General features: G+C 39.5%; 2 protein-coding genes across 2 annotated transcripts; both read left to right on the top strand.

Annotated features, from left to right (window-relative positions):
- The first annotated feature begins 1,758 nt into the window (after positions 1 to 1,758).
- LOC124074441 (leucine-rich repeat and immunoglobulin-like domain-containing nogo receptor-interacting protein 1) lies at positions 1,759 to 7,701 on the top strand. The gene is made up of 2 exons (XM_046417384.1): positions 1,759 to 2,153; positions 5,038 to 7,701. The coding sequence occupies exon 2, from the start codon at positions 5,050 to 5,052 to the stop codon at positions 6,877 to 6,879; it is 1,830 nt and encodes a 609-aa protein (XP_046273340.1). The 5' UTR covers positions 1,759 to 2,153; positions 5,038 to 5,049; the 3' UTR covers positions 6,880 to 7,701.
- A 665-nt stretch (positions 7,702 to 8,366) lies between these two features.
- vps72a (vacuolar protein sorting 72 homolog a) lies at positions 8,367 to 13,442 on the top strand. Its single transcript, XM_046417385.1, has 6 exons — positions 8,367 to 8,737; positions 10,100 to 10,252; positions 10,752 to 10,872; positions 11,083 to 11,259; positions 11,540 to 11,684; positions 12,273 to 13,442. The coding sequence occupies exons 1-6, from the start codon at positions 8,621 to 8,623 to the stop codon at positions 12,661 to 12,663; spliced, it is 1,104 nt and encodes a 367-aa protein (XP_046273341.1). The 5' UTR covers positions 8,367 to 8,620; the 3' UTR covers positions 12,664 to 13,442.
- Positions 13,443 to 18,054: the final 4,612 nt, after the last annotated feature.

Genomic DNA, 18,054 nt, shown 5'->3' with positions numbered 1-18,054 from the left:
TATTGTATATGAAATTGTTTCTAAAGAAATAACCAGAAACTGCCCAGTTAGATCTCAGCCACCTTATAAGAAAACAAGAAAAGAGCAGTAAAGAACAAAAAATTTGTGATCAAAATATGAATAAGCGGTAACAAAATACCGTCAGCGATGTGCCCTGTATGACGAATTCCCCCACCTTTCTCTGCCCCTCCTATTTCCTGTCCAACTATTTTAAAATACAAAAATATTTTTAAAAAATCCTACCACCGAACACTATCACTATCATTATATGTTATTGCTATTACTTACAGTAAATAAATAATTCTGAACCCTGGTGACACAGAGGTTTAATGACATGGTATTTGGATAATATGCTCATTTGCTGCATTGACAAGCAATAGATGAACAAAATCACCACTGTCATATCTGAGGGTTAAATATGAACCTACACCTCGTAGCTGGTTAGCTTAGCTTAGCATAAAGACAAAGGAAAATGGTTGTAATGGTTTTGGTAACAAAACCGTCACAACATGTTTAGCTTTTATGTAGGTAAGACAGATGAGAGTACGTTGATGAGTGAACTTTAGACGTGTCAGAGTTGTGTTGCCTGACAAAGCCAGGCAAGACATTTCACCCCAGACATTTTATGTGTTCACGCCGTCTCGTATCAATCTTCTGATATAATTCCTCTAAAAAGCAGATAAGTGTATTTTCCAAAATGCGACTGTGGTGAGATATAACTGCAGATATAACCTTTATCACAAACCATTCCCCATCTCTTCCTCTCTTATTTTTCTGTACTTTACCTGATAAAAGCAACAAACGCCCCAAAAATTCTCAGAGAAAATTACCCAGAAACCACACAGCAGTCAAAACTACAGGGAGCAGCAATGACGAAACAATACGATGCTAAAAAGACAGGAGGATATTATGCAATTAGGAGTTGGCTGAGCTTCTAATTGGCCTTCATCATTGATTTTCTCTCCCTGAATCCGGGGTTGGACGGAGATTTGCTGATGAAGGCAGGTTCCCTGAGGTAGCCAAACAGATGGTAAGGTCCTGACTCAGCACCTGCTCATCTTCTGTGGTGATCACGCACCTTTTATGTCAACACACCTCATAATCCTGCAGCCAAGCAGAGAGCAATTCGGCCTCTCTCGAAACGCCTGGTTGTTTAACTCTCGTTGAATCTGGAGTGAGTATTTTCTAATTAAACAACAAGCTGTTTAAAAAAATATGTAATTTTAGAAGGAGAGCAGTGTGGGTGTAGTGAGCAGCGAAATCACAAACTGACACCTGTTATAGTTCTTAGGCCCAAAGTCAATTTACATTCAAGTTTTGTTTTTTTGTTTTTTTTGTTCGTCTTTTTTAGAGATGAGCATTTCATAGTGTGGTATTAGTACTTTGACTTAAGTGAAGGGTCTGAGTACTTCCACTACCCCTGATAATATGACACATGCAAGGAGCCGTTCTGCATAATATTGAACTATAAGAGTAACAATTCCAGAGTTCTTGCAGTGTAATGCTGATACTAATAATACTAACAAGACGCAAACATCTCACAGGTTAACAGTTCATAACAGTTAATGTGTCTTGGTCAAACTTTTAGATGGCTCCAACAGACCAGAGAGCTTAAGAAGATATTCCTTTATATCTAAGTGTCAGTGCTTCAGCTCATTTCCATCTGGTGTTGCTCCCAAATCTCTGCATTTGGCTGACCTGTGCCTGCTTCCTGTCATCCAGTGCAGTGTGTTGGCCAGAGTCCAGAAGCTAGTGCATATAATCCCCCAGCATGCACCGAGCACCCGCGCATCCACGGCCAGGTTGTTGTTGCCATGAGGATGGCGAAACAACAGGGGAACTGAGGCGCAGCACTTCCTCCGGTGGCAGAATATGTCAGAATGGGAGGATGAAGCTTTCTCGGTGTGTGTGTTTCTCTCTCTTTGCAGGTTTCATTTGGATGTATTTTTGAGGTGGACGTGACGGAACCAAAAACTGCTCTTTTAATTCTTTTTGCATGTATCATCAATTTATCCAGAGACCATTTTAGAGAGAGGAAAACAAAAAAAAACAAAAACAAAAACAAAACCCCACCACATTTTTGTGTTTTTTCTTACTACAATATTATCAAAATGGAACACTTGCAGTGAGAAGCCCTGCAGGCTGAGGAGACGGTGAGTTATAATACTTGATTTTTTTCCCCCCCTCCTGCCAGATCACCATAATTTTCAGTCTTACCAGTATAGCCCATTGCATCTGAGCTGTTGAAGTTGTCAGTCCACAGTAAATAACTGCGATTTCACCTTTGTACACTATTTTCACTTTCTAGCATGTGTGCTCCCAGATGAGTTCAGGAGGAGTCAGCCTCCATCATTTGCTGCTATGAGGAGTTGCCGTCATCACCAGCAGTCAGACCATAGAGAGTTCCAAGCTCCCTAACCATAAATGTGTCGAGATTAAGTTACCTTCTTAGAATATAATTTCACCCTGACTAACTCTAGCCTGTTTATGTACTAGGATTACAGAAACTCTAGTGAGCATGCCTACTTATAGATTTTACATTTAGAGACAGGGTCCTCTCTGCAAACAACATTGCAAATATCAGAGCAATCACACAGAGAAAAGTCTTTCTTTCTCCATCCCTCTTCTCACAAGCTCTATAGCATTGCATCCTCCAGCATAACATGTGAGGAGAGGTGCCAGAAATGCGGGTGGCATCACACTTGTTGGTGGCGATTCAAGTAGCGCACTTTAGCATCTCACACATTTTTTTGATGAGCTGATCCCTTAGTCATTTTTACAGGCTTACAGTTGGTTTGCTCCTTTGTATTCTTGTTCTCACTTTAAAATGTCTGTTTATGCATTCATTTGTCCTGCCAATTTAATCAGTTACATGAGTATTTTTTGGAGTTATAAGCTATTACCGATAGCAATTTGACTTCGATTGAAGCTGTTGAACTTGCATGCTTTAGACAAATTCATTTTTGCTTCCGTTGCCCCCTTGTGGTGGATTAAACAGTAGCTCAAATAAAGTTAGAGTTTTTGTTGATCTGTGCTTGGCAGCTACCACCCCCAAACACATCTGTGTCACATAGGCTAATTAATCCCTTGACCGTCACCCAACAACACTGTCTCTGTTTTGCTTTTAATGGGAGTGGAAAGTGTATTTTGCTGTTTTATTCACCGCAGATATTCTGGATCTTTGCATCAAGAGATATCTTACAATGTAAACTTTTAAGTTTCAACCTTGTTCTGTTTGCTGCAGCCAAACACTGTTGTGGCCATATTTTAGGACAAGTACAGATATTAGAAGAAACATGTGAATTATGACTTTCCCAAGTATTAAATGGACCAGCTTTAAACATATTCATATTGGTTGGCTATGCACATCTCCCTCTCTTCAAATTAAACTGCAGAGTTTCACATATCTTACATCGTTCATCTGGCAGGAAATTATACAGAATGAAATAACGAAATATGCCAAAAGAAAGGCAATAAGATCTCATCCTCACTGGGTCATCAAAAAACACCCAAAAAACAACAAAAAGCAAACCTATAAAGTCGAGGTGTTTTGCCCCACATTAGCTATGATCCTAACCCTCATACTGACCTTTAAGATGACCACACTCCTTTTAAAATATGCTGCTGGTGCATCATTATCCTGTTACATCAATTCTACGTGTCTTACAAGTTGCAAAACACGTCCCACAATGTCAAAAAATGATCTTAAAAATCAGCCTGCAATCTGCTTCTTCAGTAGAATATTGAGTGAATAATGTGTGTTCCTTTGACATTATTAATTGCCCAGAGAGAGACAATGTCTACAGTAACTGAAGCCAGCAGATAATTGAATGGTTAAGTCCTCCGTGTGATGTCTCATGTTTTGCAAGTGTACACTTTCTCCCTTTTTCTGCTTTCAAACAGCATTAACACAGCAAAAAAGAGTGAGCTGACAACCTTTTGCATCTATTAACTTCTGGTAGAGCTGTAAAGTTGAAATAAAACTGTCTACAAACAACTGGAGCCTATTGAACGGGTGGTGCTGCTTCAGTCTACAACAGCAGCCAGACAGACTACTAGATGGTGTACTTTATGAAGACTAATCCACACGGGCACACTTTCAGTCGAGTCAATCTGATCAAGATGCAACTTAAACAGTTTAAGGATGGATGGCTGATCTCCAAAGTTGCATAGGAGGAGAAAAGCCCTTCTGATTGAACTGCAGTTTCTGTTGGTCTTATAGGGGTCAGAGAACTAATAGTGGTTTAAAATGCAGTTTTGAGGTTTAGTGCTTAGATCTGGGCCAGCCCACTTCCCTTTTAAGAACTCTTGCTAAACAGTCTTAAAAAACAGATAAAGACTTATTTTTAGATCTTTTTTTAATGTGCATGTGAATTTTACTTGTCTTAAGTTAGACACTTCAGTGGTTGTGGTCGGTATGTTGTTGCTTTTTGAAACTAACTGAAGATGTGTGAATTTCTGTGGTGCCAACGACATGTGTTATGTTGTGTTATGTTGTGTCATGTTATCACTGCAACGTGAATGCTCATTTACCTTTGGGAACAGAACGTGTAACATTATAATTACTGTTAAAGACAGCAATTAAAAGAGGATGGAGGCAAAATGAGACAGAAAAAGGGAAGCCAGCAAGAAATCTTTATACAAAAACAACTAGAATGCAACTGGTAAAATAAAAGGTATAAAACCGTCTTATCACCTTAGATAATTGCAGTACTGTAAACAACTTAAATATAAACTGAAATCATTGACATTCACAGTTTCCCAGAGATGATTCAGCATCACCATCTGACAACATTTGGACACATCTTCCTTTGCTTTCTGTCTTGTTTTTTCTTCCGTATTTGCAAGTCTAGAGAGACAGGACTCTTAATGAAAGTGTACTTCCTGCTCCTTCCAGTTTTAACACCTTGACACTGTCAGCTTTTTTTGTATTTCTGTGTCACAGACAGCCAGTCGTGCCCCCCCCCCCCCCCCCCCCCGATTCCCCTGATGTGACGTCAGTCTTTTCACAGCTGTCTCTCTCTCTGTGAAATGCAGGCAGACCACCAGATGTTTGAGGGGATTGCTGTCCACCAGTGGCTGTGCTGGGGAGCTCTCTCCCTGTTGGCAGCAGGGGTGGCTTTAACATCAGAAACACGCCGGCCGTGTCCACAGCCCTGCCGCTGCAACGCCGTGCTGTTGGAGGTGAACTGCTCTGTCGGCCAGTTTACCACAGTGCCTGACCATCTCCCACAAGATACCAAGCTTCTAAACTTAACACATAATAAGATCAAGGCTCTGGTGCATCAGCAGTTCCAGACTTTGACACAACTTTTAGACTTGGATCTGAGTGACAATATTATGGTTGTAATTGAAGTCGAAGCCTTTCTGGGCTTGCAAAGTCTTATAACTCTGCGTCTTGCTCGCAACTACCTAAAGATTATTCCTGTTGGAGCATTTACTGGTTTGCCAAAACTGAAGTTACTGGACATAAGCAGCAATGGGATCCTTGTTTTTCTAGATTTTACTTTCCGTGACTTGGCTGTACTGCAGGTTATTCAAGCTGCAGGTAATGACTTAGTTTTCATCTCAAATCAAGCTTTTACTGGCTTAAACACTCTGCAAGAGCTGCACCTTAATGCTTGCAACCTCAGTGCTGTGCCAACAGAGGCGCTCACACAACTTGGTGGGCTGAGAAGTCTTTATTTTCACAGGCTGGGCCTCACTACACTGCCAAACTACTCTTTCCGCCACCTAGAGTGTCTCAAGGAACTGGTCATTTCTCATTGCCCCTGGCTAGAGAACCTCTCAGGAAACAGTCTCTTTGGCCTAAATCTTACATCCCTCACCATTCGAAACGCTAAACTCAGCGCCGTCCCATACGCCGCCTTACATCATCTTGTATATCTGGTATACCTTGACCTGTCTTTTAATCCAATCACCTATATTCACGGGAATTTGCTTGGAGACTTGCTCCGGCTCCAAGAGCTCCATCTGGTGGGGGGATCATTATTACGCATTGAAAATGGAGCACTGAGGGGTTTGACACATTTCAAATTGCTGAATGTGTCCAGAAACCTTCTCACCACACTTGAGGGGGCAGCTTTTCATTCAGTGGACACCCTAAAAACTCTGGGACTTGATAACAACCCACTGGCATGTGACTGCCGCTTACTTTGGGTGGTGCAAAGACGATTGTATCTAGACTTTGGTGGAAAACCACCAACTTGCACTACCTCAGTCCAGCTGCAAGGCTGGAGTGTTTTAGACTTTACTGAAACTGAGATTCCAGGTCTGCTCACATGTCGGCAGCCTCGTATTCTGAATCGCAAATCTCAAGATGTGAGAGTAGATCAAGGACACACGGTAGCATTTTACTGCAATGCAGAAGGTGACCCTCTGCCATCTGTTACCTGGCTAGACCCACAACTTAAACCTTTATCATCCATTGGTAGAATACGGGCTCTCTCTAATGGCTCGCTGGAGGTGCGCTATGCTCAACCTCAAGACAGTGGCACCTATCTCTGTGTGGCATCTAATGCAGCAGGAAATGATAGCCTGCCTGTCAGCCTGCGAGTTCAAGCCTTTGCATCATCTTCTAAAAATCATTTTCGACTTAAAGGTTGGTTTGCTTTTCCGTCTGCCTCTCCGGGTGTGAACGAAACTCAGAAATTTCCGTTTGATATCAAGACGTTACTGATAGCAGCAACCATTGGGTTCCTCTCATTTTTCAGCTCTGTGAGCGTATGTTTCATTTTCATGTTCTTCTGGAGTAAGAGCAAAGGGCAAATTAAGCACACAGCCACAATAGCGTATGTGCCACGAAGCACCATGTCAAGTAGTAATGGAGGGACAGGTAACTATATGGAGACAAGCAGGTTCACCATGAAACTGTTATGAATCAGTAAGTAAAAAGCCTATTTTCACTTGGTACAGCTTGGTATATTAAGAATTTATAAATCACAAAATGTAAAACTTTCTGGACATCAGTGGAATTTTAAAACACGTCAACTCATCCAACAGAGGCTGACTGTTGATAATTTAATGTAAATATAAGCATGTTCACTATAACCTCTGTTGTGTCTAACCAAGAGATGGACACTATTTTTTCATGTCTGTCTCCTCCATCAGATAGAACTTCCATTACAACAAAGCCTGAATTTAAATAAACCAAAGTAAGCAATATTTAATAGAACAATGCATGTGACGTGTAGAGACATGAGTTATTCAGTTATCTGCTTGCTGCTTTGGCCTTTTTGATGTATTTATACAGAAATGGTTTGAACTCAGCACAGGGCATGTGCAAAATTCTATTTATATTTGTAGGCTTGCTGGCTGACTAATGTTATGGTTTATTTGTTGGATTTTCTCATTTTGTTTCTAAAGACCAGATGCAATAGTAGACTTACATAAATAAGTAAAATAATTATTGACCTCAGATGGTAGTCATAAGATAACTAGATTTTAATAAGATGGATGTTAACCTTACATTAAATACCTTATTTTGAATATACACAATGAGTGCATCTATATACCGTGTCATTTCTACTTAATTTGAACATACTGTATATGCTTTGCTTGCATTCTAATATTGTCACTTTACTGTCACATTGTCACATTTGTCCTCTTTAATGGATGTATTCCATGTAGTTTTTTAAAAATTCCCCAATAAAGCACTTCACTTCCTAAAAGTAGTATATAATAAAATGATTGTCCTTTCAGAAATGTAATTTGGTATTTTGTGTGCTCATTCAGTGCTTCTTAGTTCAAACAATGACATGAGTAGAATCAATTGCAGCATTTTATTTACTTCGTGAATGTATTTTAAAGTTTCACTTCACCTCAGATAGTCAGAACACTTGGCACAACCTGCATTAGTCCTTTAGACAGTTCTGAATATAGACTGAATTTTTGGGTAGACCTGTAGCAGCATTAAAGGCGACCAGAAAATTAAAAACATTTTTTTGCGTTTAGTCCACCAATATTATGTTAAATAAATGATTTTTCAACCAATTTATTAATAATTCAAAATTAGGTTTAAGTAAAAGCATATGGGTAATGGTATTTCTTTGTATTTTTGTTAAGATGATGACAAAGACTTACAAAATTAAAATATTCATCACACATGTAACGTGGAGGTTCATGCAATTTATGCTGTTCCCATGGCAATACATTAGCTCTGCAAGTGGTTTGCCTGCCCAGCATTGTGTAGCCGCCATTAAATTTATCAGCCAAATGATTTACAACTTCAGACGTGAATGTGAGTGAAACAGAGTTACGAAAAGTCCTACAAAGTCAGAATGTACAAATCTTAAATCAAGAGCAGTTTTATAGCCAACATAGCCTTTGTATCGTAGCATGGCCTTTCAACGGGGCTTTATTTCTCCCCGGAAGTAAACAAACTGCTCCGGAAGTGTTTGTTAGCTACCAGAAGGCAGCGGTTGCCTTAGCAGTTAGCTGGGTACTTACCTTTTGTTACTAATAATTAGCACTTTCTGCATCTTAGCGAGAATTTAAAGTGTATTCATGATATAAATAATATGTATACAAACATATAATTAAGTAAACGCAGAGAGTTACGACATCAGCAGCATTAGCTAGATACCCAGACGTTAGTTAGTACTGTTCGTAAATTACAGCCATGAGTCTGGTAGGTGGTCGAGAGCCCAGAAAGACTGCGGGTAATCGCATGTCAAAATTATTGGATGCTGAAGAGGAGGACGAATTCTACAAGACCACGTATGGAGGATTCAACGATGTGAGTAACCGCACTGACGAAGTATGAGCTAATAATTTAGCATTAGCTCTCAGCTAGCATGAGTTGGTCTCTTGATTAGCTGGTCGAAATCTCTGATGTAATTTAACGATTTATCACTCTGTCGAGTTGAGTAATATTAGGCTATGGCTTAAACCGATTGTAACGGAGTCCTTTGATGTTTGTACTGCATTAATCATTCATAAAAATGACAGGTGTAACGTTTACATCAAAAGTTGTAAGGCTACAAAAAAGTCCTGCAACACAATAAATTATCCTGGACAATATTACCGTCTCACAACTGAAAACTACTGCTGATAGTACTGATATTTTTTTATGTTCCCAAGAAACCTTTTTGATTGATCGCACGTTATTTAGCAAGACCAGCCTTTGTAAGACAGTCAGCCAAAAAGCCGAATTATTTTAGTGTTTTAGTAAATACTTTGGTGTTTGTATCTAGTTAGTTTTCTGCTGAAAAAGGCCAACTACCTGCGCTGTACCAGTCATAATAAGAAACATGCAACTGACTTCCCAGGTCCATATGTTTCATGTTTTATTTAATTTTAAGTAGTAGTTGTTTAGTTGGTAAGATTGGCAGGTGTCTCATATGTGTCAGCCGAGGTTGACAAGACTAACCAGGTTAGTTAGTTAGTCTTTGTCTGTGGAGTATTTTCAGCTTGTGACTGCTGATAGTTTTTGTCAACACAGTTAATTAGTGTGTGTCATATGTTGTCATAGTTTTCATGTCACAGTTAAATGCCTTTTGCAGGTTTGCATTTATCTCTAAACCTAATATTTAAGAACATATATATTTTTTTCCTTCTGTCAAGCTCTGGTAGTTCTTTCACGCAGCTTTGAAAACATATTAAAATGCAAATTTCCAGGAAAAACAACTGCTAATTGGCATTTAGCTTAAAATGACCCAGTTTTTTTTAAAGTTACATAATAGTTTATGTTCTGGTACATAAGATGTTGGTTTTATTTTGTCTAATCCTTGTAAATACATTCTGTGAGCTTGTATGTTGTGTCAGCTGGGGATTTGCTTCCTGTCTGTTGGCACAAAGACATGCAGTTTGTGTTACAAAGCTGGTAGCTATGCTATGTTCTGTTTACCTTGGAAGTTGGGATTGGCATGGATGATACTGTATGTACAACTCATTTAATGAGACACAAATAAGACAGAAGTCCTATTAAACAACATTCTATAGCTTTCACTAATTTCACTATGCAAGCTGAACCAGCTTGGCTACAGTATCATAAAGGATGACAAGTAATCAAGCTGTAGAAACCCTCAGCGAAAACCAAAGTGACTCCATTGTACTTCATAAACTGTTGACTAAATTCCACCTTTTTGTTTTCTTTCAGGAATCGGGAGATGATGAGTATCATGGGGAGCATTCAGACACAGAGGATGAGGTGGACAGTGACTTTGACATCGATGAGGGTGATGAGCCAGACAGCGACCAGGAGGAGGACGCTCCTCGGAGGAAAAGTCGGGTTGTCACTAAAGCATATAAGGTAGCGACAACCAGGAGCAATCAGAGTTTGAATCAAGTTTTTGCATTAATAAGTGACTTTAATTCATTAGTGATTCATTACACTTACACCTGAGAGACCTTTTAAATGACCGTGCAGCATAAAATGATGTGTTCCTGTGATGTGAGTATTTTTGGTGACAGATTCACAACATGGAAATGATATATTTTTCTTTACTTGCATTTGGCTACCAGCTTATTTTTAATCATGTGCTTTCATTTAAAAAAAAAAAAGAAGCTGTTTTTTTGCTATTCTACAGCCCCAGTGAAGCCACTCGTTGCCCAAGGCCATCAAAACAGTACCTGAGGGAGCAGAAAGAATTGCCCACTTTTATACATGGCTGTAGAATTGTATTACTTTATAGTCCCAAGCAGGCATTCTTATTTTCACTGACAAAAGTTTAGAATTATATTTCTGGCTCATCGTAAGTATATGAAATAGATCTGCTATTCATAGCCTTTTTGTCTTTGTTTAATCCAAGGAACCTATAAAGGTAGCAAAACCCAAGCCCAAAAGACCCTCTGAGGAACAGAAGAAGACAGAGAAAGCTAAAGTGGAGCTCAAAAGGAGGATTCCTCAAGAATTCCAGGATTTTGGCGAAAGTAAGATTTCTGCAAAGCTCTCACAAATGTCTACACACTAATGATATAACACACCACCCACACACCAAAAGCACATGATGATATGATTCATTATAAGTGTGTCAGATGTTTTTCAAAAGGGGGCCATGTTTTGAACATACAAATAATATTTGAACAGGATTCTTTATCTTAAGGATCTTTTTTGAGCTGCATGCCTTAATCATTCTTTAGCTCGGAAGTCTGTGCGACAGTCCACCAGTGAACATACCAGAAAGACCAACTTGCGCTTGCAAGAGCGTCAGGATGCCCCTCGAAGACGGAGAGGTGCTCATCGTGACCGGCCCCTTACCCAGGAAGAACTGCTGGCTGAGGCCAAAATAACAGCTGAGATCAACATTCGATCCTTAGGTAACACAAGAACAAGACCATTTTCTGTCTTCAGTAGAATGCCATATATGATTGTATGGACAAAAAATAACTATACTGTATACCAATTTAATGAGCATAAAGATCAGTATAACCCATCTGTTTGGCAAAGAGACAAAATCATAGATATTGTGTAATGATTAACTTTACTAATGATGGTAATTAATATGAACTTACCAAATATATTATCTCAAGTTGTTTCAGTTAATGACTATATACTTGAAGTTTGGATGAGCCTGTTAATTTCTCTTTCTGTTTGAAGAGAACTATGAACGCCTGGAGGCGGACAAGAAGAAACAAGTCCACAAGAAGCGCCGTTTTGAAGGACCAACCATTCGTTACCATTCAGTCCTGATGCCACTAGTCTCTCACTCAGTCCTAAAAGAAGAAAACGTGGATGTTGAAGGGTTCGTATTGTCTACTCATAAACGTAATCGGCTTCAGAAATAATACAAAAGAATGCTGAACCATCTGCTTGAAGTATCTACTTTAACTGCAGCAACCTTTGAGGTCCAGTGTGTAGTATTTTGGTGTCATCTAGGGGCGTTGTTGTAGATTGCAACCAGCTGACCACCTGTCGTGGTTAAAAACATGGAAGGCCCTCTCTAGAATCAGTTTGTCTGTTCTGGGCTACTTTATAAACATGGCGGTGCAACATGGCAGATTCTGTTAACTCTGTAGATAAAAAGGGCTCATTCTAAGGTACCAAAAGTTAGTTTCACTTGATTTTACACCAGTGAAAGTGTAATTTAAAAAATATATTAAATTTCTGCCCTTAACCCTACACACTGGACCTATAAATATTTAATCTGTTTTAGATTATCATACCATAACATTGTGTATTCATGATGAGTTGTTAGGTCATTTGGCAACAATAATAATAAGATCTAGAAACCTTGATGAGAAAATCTCAAACCAAAATCTCAAATCAAAACCTTTGTACGTTTGTGTAATTTTTGTTGTTGTATTTTTTGTCATTATACCATTTCCCAAAGGTTGGATCAGGATGTCCCTCAGACTGCACCGCAAAACCCCACCACGCCTTCCCAGCAGCCTGCCGGAGGCCTGTGCTCCCGTACTTACATAACATTTAGCGACGATGAAGCTTTCGAGGTAGCCTTTCCACACAGCGCCCAGTCAAGTCCTCAGCTGCCTGTCCAGGAGATTTGTCCTGTCACGCACAAAGCCGCAGTGTACAGAGACCCAGTCACCGACATACCTTATGCTAACACGCGAGCCTTCCGGATCATCCGAGAAGCGTACCGTAAATACGTGGCCGCACATGGATTTCCAAACACGTCAGGAGGGGTGACGGGACTTGACTCCTCAGCAGGGAAGGGTTCCCGCCAGAAAATGGTCGTCAAGCAGAGTGCTGTGGGAACATAGATGAGTTTAAGAATTTAGGAAATAGGTCTGTGCCAGGTAGAATGATTTGATTGACATGATGAAAAACCATTGACATATATAAAGATGGATGACATCTCTCCACTTCCTCCCACTGTACAAAAGTGAAGACAGAATATCCTACACCGTTGTGATTAGGTGCTGGAGCCATGGGATCGACTTCCTGCCTGTACACCCATCTGACCCAGTCACAAGCAGGAGCCAACCACCAGGGGGCGGACAAGATGTTATGGCTTTACCTTCGGGGAGCTCTCATGTCATCCATCTTTATATACAGCCAATGGGAAAAAACACAACGATAGCAAATGTCAATCTAGTTTATCCCATCCATGCAAAGTGTCCTTGGCACCAGAAATTTTAGGATTTAACAGTCACTGAATAACATGTTACAGTTGTGGAAACAGTTTAAACCAGTGATGATGATTAATGCAAACACATTCAGTGCTACTTGTTGACTGGACATAAAATTACAAGAAGTAAACAACAAACATTAGCACAACAGTTTGACTCATTCCTTTGAACTGCAAAAAAAAACAAAACAAAAAACACAACTCTGTCTACTGACATTCATTTTATACATTAATACTATAACAAATCCAGTTTGAGTGGAAGACAGATTACAGAGGTTTTGGAAGTAAAGTTGATCTTCTGTACATTAGCAGCTTTTTTTTTAAATTAAATGAAATGCTTTTTTTGTCATGATATTTGTTTTCTACAAATGTACATATTTCTGTGCAACAATAAATATTTGAAATTTGGAATAATTCATATTTCTATGAACTCAGCAGCTACCCTGCAAGGACCACTGCATGTTAAAAACGTGAACCATCAAGTTGTCTTCTGACGGTTTCGTTCATTTCATCTGAACAACTTATTATTTTGAGTCTGTAGCCATGATTTACAGCCTCTGTCAGCCTCTATTAAAAATGAGTTTACCCTTGGTGATTCATTTTTAAAAACCTAAGTTTCTTTTGGTTTGGTTCAACCCAGTTAATAAAATCACATGAGATAGTCTCGGCCTGGGAGTTTTAATTTATTGCCTGTATGGGGCAAGTCATTTTCAGTTCTAATTTATCAGTATTTAAAGATATCATTCCTCCCTTTCTCCCTGCATAAATTATAAACAGAACAGCAAGCATTAAAATACGAAAGACTTTGTTATTTACAGCGAACCTGAGTTTCTATTCTTGTCATGTCACTTTTTCCTTCTTTCTTGATGCCTATGCTGATACTAACCGGTAGCTATGCCCATTAACTGCTCACTGTCAAACTGCGAAGACAGCAAGTGAAACAAAACGTGAATGATGCCAGTCAAACAGATCACGTTACATCTAATCTCAATAAGGCAGACAGCTGATTTACATGCATATTAAATATCTTGGCTGGTGGTGAGGCTATTATAAAAAAATGTTATTTCTTTTCAGGGTTAATAACAGAAAATTGAGCTTCAGTCCCGAGTGTCGCAGCAAACAGCGCTGCTATGTTGATCCCTGAAGGACCTTAAATGAGGTTTTCTATATTTATGCTCTCAGGGTGCAGTAACAGAACAGCAGTTGCTCTGAACATCACTGAGTGCTGGACTAGCGTGTTCACCTTTGACACTTCACACATTGAACAAGAATCGCTCCCCTGCACAACATCCTGCAGCTTTCGGCCATCTCAACCAGCCTCTGTTGGCACGCTGGCCAACAAACAAACAAACAAAAAAAAAAACAAAAAAAAAAAGTAAATGTTGAATCAACCACATTTAATTTCCTGAAATTGTCAATGCCTCTGAAATTCAAGGTCTATCTTTTACATTATTTCTATTACTAGTTTAGTTTTGACTTTCACGCTTCAGCTGGGAACACGATCGATGAGGATGATGGTTTCGCGGCTGACTGGTGAGGCAGACCTTGAATTCCTTTGGAGTTTCAGGTGCAAACGCCTGCTGAGTCTGCATTCATGTCAGTTTAGCCCTCAGCAGATGGTTCAGGCTCAGTTGTTGTTGTTTTTTTTTTACCTTTGCATGAAAGCTCCCAAAATTCTGTTTTGACGTTGCTGCCAACAGGATCATGTTCCACTCAAGCGGATTTTCTCCTGCTGTTGCTATAATGTCCTGATGATGTTGAGTTAGTCAGACATCTATGTCTTTGTTTTGTGTCATAAATTACCAGGCTGTATATGCAAAAAAAACCTCAAGCTTCATTTGAAGTTCTTTACCATATATTCTACACTTCAGATTGTAAAATGATTATTAAAAAAATCATCATATTGAGCCCATGTCCCTGATTCCTGACCTTCAAACAGCCTGTAAAATTTTTTTAATTGATGGAAAAAAAAATAGATCCTTTTTTTGGTGTAATGATTAGTTGATTGATTGATAGGTTTATTTGTTTGTTGGCAGAGAGGCAACATCTTTGATGGTTATTTTTTTGTTTCTTGTTTCTGTGTCTTAGATATGACAGTTTGCTGCTTTTCTTTATCATCGTTCAGAAAATTGAACCTATTTGTTTTTTTTGACTGTTTTCAAAATGTTAAGCTGCATTTGAGGAAACTGGAATATTTTTGTCATGTTTTCAGGTTTGACAAAATAATTTAATAATACTAACAGTGTGGAGCTGCAGAAATGAGCTTGTTAAAGAAATGGTAGCTCATCAGAAAAATAATTTGAAAATCTTTTTAGAATTGTATAAGTCATGTAATAAAGCCTGGCTCCAACTTGGATTTGAGATGTTTCAAGAACTAATCATTAGTCATAATCCCTATGTGTGGATTAATCAATAGAGAAAACAAATTCTTCCCTCTCAGCATATGCATGACTATGACTAGAAGCCATAGTCATCTTTCAAACTGCTTAAATGTCACATTTAAGTTAAGGACTGTGGTGCAGGCCAGAGTTCCTGCGGCAAACCTGGCTGCTCAGGTGAGGCCAGCGATAAGGAGCAAATCTACTCCACGTTTCGGGCAGTCACATGGTCTCCGGCATGATACGAACCATGCTGGTGAAGTGAAGAGCAGAGGCAGGTCTGGACGTTTCCCTGGTGGGCCGTCTGACTGACTTCCGCTGCATTTGTCGTATGCAGGGTTGACAGTGACAGACTGATTGTGCTTTGTATTAATCATAACAGTCTGCCTAAGGAACTGCCACTGAACGACAGCGGAGCAGACAAAGAAAATCGCCTCAGACTGACATGAGCAAACACCACAAACTGATTAGCAGCACAGGGAACAAATATTAGTTACCGTAACAGCAGCAGAATGTGCTACTGTGGCTGTTAAACAGGAAGTTTGGAGAAATGAGTCCAGAATAGGATGGAAGGATGGCTAAAAAAAAAAAAAAAAAAAAAAAGGAGTGGTGGGTGTAGCAAAGAGACAATGTCTCAAATCATTTTTTTGGTTAGGATAAATCAACACACATCGTAAGCACACTTTGTGCAATGTCAACAACACATCGTTGTCACATTCCTCTGCAGCAATGCCCCAAAGTACACTGCATTCAGCACATTTGTGTCTTCTTTTTTTTGAACGTACAGATAAAAGGTTTGGAGCTGTTGTGGTGTCACTTTACATTCACACCAGCGGCAGCAACACTGAGGAAAAAATAAATAAATAAATAAAAAGGCATTTATTTTATCATGCCTTTTCAATTCTGTCAACCTCAGTACTTGTTCTTTGAAATCAACTGCTGCCCACACAGTGTGTCACTTGCTTTGGCAAAGGAGAAGAAGAAGAAGAAGAAGAAGAAGAAAAACAACAACACATTAATTCAAAAATGAACAACTTATCCCTTAAAGCGATAACGATGAATTTGGTGTCGGGCTAAGGCAACGTCTCTGGTGGATAGAAGGCTGTAAGGCATGCAGTCAAAATATTTAGCCGGTAGTGCATTTACACTTCCCTCATCATCTACAACAACAGAATACTGAAAGCTTTGTCTCCCACATACTGCACAGTGCATATGGTACAAATTGAACAGTTTTCAGAATAGGAAGAGAGGGAACTGCATTATCACTCGTTCTAGTGTGGTAGTTGCCATGGAGACGAGTGTAGGTGGTGTACTGTGCTGTACTCTGTGCTGTACTCCTTTCCTTGTCCTCTCCCCTCTTCTGTTGCCCACCCTCTCTGTTCTGCTATCTGCAACATCCGCGTAACTTTCATTCCTTCATATTTGCTCAAGCCTTTCCTGTGCAGCGTTTGTGTTGTGCTGCATCTGCGGCCTTGTTTCTGCTGTTATTTTGTTGTTGTTGTTTCTTTTGGGGGGGGGGGGTTTGAACCGCACACTCACGTCACATAACTAGCCTGCAGTTAAGAAAAAGAAAAATTTGACAGAGAGTTAAACTGGGATGAGAGCATTTTAGTCTCTTCTCTCGAGTACCAGATCTTTCAGGTTTATTTTTTTTGACATTGGGACAAGGTTGGTTCACTGTTTTCCCTACATATCTGATGGCTGGTGGCCCTTTGGTTCTCCTTAGATCCCTCAGACCCTCCTGGATTTTATTTTTAATTCCATAAATTTGTTTCTTGCTGACCATCCAATTTCTTGCACAATGATGTGTCAATCGCTTCTTTTTGCAGATCAGTTATTCTTTTATCAGTTTCCATGGAGATGTGTGTGTGTGTGTGTGTCTGCATGTGAGTGAGTGAGGGTTGAGAGAGAAACAGTGGGGATGTGTAATATCCAGTTTGTGTGTGTGTATTTTGTTTTTCTTGTCTATTTCTGAAGGTTTGCATGTGCCGTCCTGTGTCCCAAGTTAGTCACCGACATTCGGTTAACATCGCTGATGTGTGCTTCATCCCATCCGGATTTATCAGATCTCTTCTTGCTTCCCACACTTTGCTCTTTGCTCTTGTTCGACGCAGCTGGATTACACTTTAAGTCCCGCTAAGATGACCACGCTAACACCCGAACAAGCTGCAGTTTACACCAGGAAGACGAAAGGGCAAGAAGAAAAAGCATTTGAGTGACTCTTGTGTAACCAACATTTTACAAGTGAGGCCATGTCACAGTCTATAAACTATGACAACACACAAGCGTAAATCTTTTCTCTTTCAATGCTCTTTGTGTATTTTTAACACATCCAACCCTTAATGATTCAGAGGATTATTACCATTTAGGAAAAAAGGTTACCATTACCCACATCTGCTAACAATTTTATATCCACCCTCACAACTGTAATATAGGGATGTAAGATAAAAGAAAAACGGTTACACCTTCTTTATCTGGGACTTACGTAATGCCTTCTTGATATATGCCCACGAAATGATCTATGACACATTTGGGATTGAACAATTAGCAATACACGTTTACGTAACATGTTTACATAGTAGGTATCAAAATTAAACTGCTCTGAAGCAGAACAATTACTGGTGCCTCCACACGTCTGCATCTAT

The sequence above is a fragment of the Scatophagus argus genome, chromosome 17 (genome assembly GCF_020382885.2).
Source record: "Scatophagus argus isolate fScaArg1 chromosome 17, fScaArg1.pri, whole genome shotgun sequence".
Taxonomy (NCBI): domain Eukaryota; kingdom Metazoa; phylum Chordata; class Actinopteri; family Scatophagidae; genus Scatophagus; species Scatophagus argus.
Note: the sequence above shows the minus strand (reverse complement) of the source record. Positions and strands in the feature narration are given on the sequence as shown.

Coding starts and splice junctions, on each gene's coding strand:
- LOC124074441 (XM_046417384.1), top strand. CDS start 5,050: ATGTTTGAGGGGATTGCTGTCCACCAGTGGCTGTGCTGGGGAGCTCTC.
- vps72a (XM_046417385.1), top strand. CDS start 8,621: ATGAGTCTGGTAGGTGGTCGAGAGCCCAGAAAGACTGCGGGTAATCGC. Junction 8,738..10,099: donor CGTATGGAGGATTCAACGAT/GTGAGTAACCGC, acceptor GTTTTCTTTCAG/GAATCGGGAGATGATGAGTA. Junction 11,260..11,539: donor GATCAACATTCGATCCTTAG/GTAACACAAGAA, acceptor TTCTGTTTGAAG/AGAACTATGAACGCCTGGAG.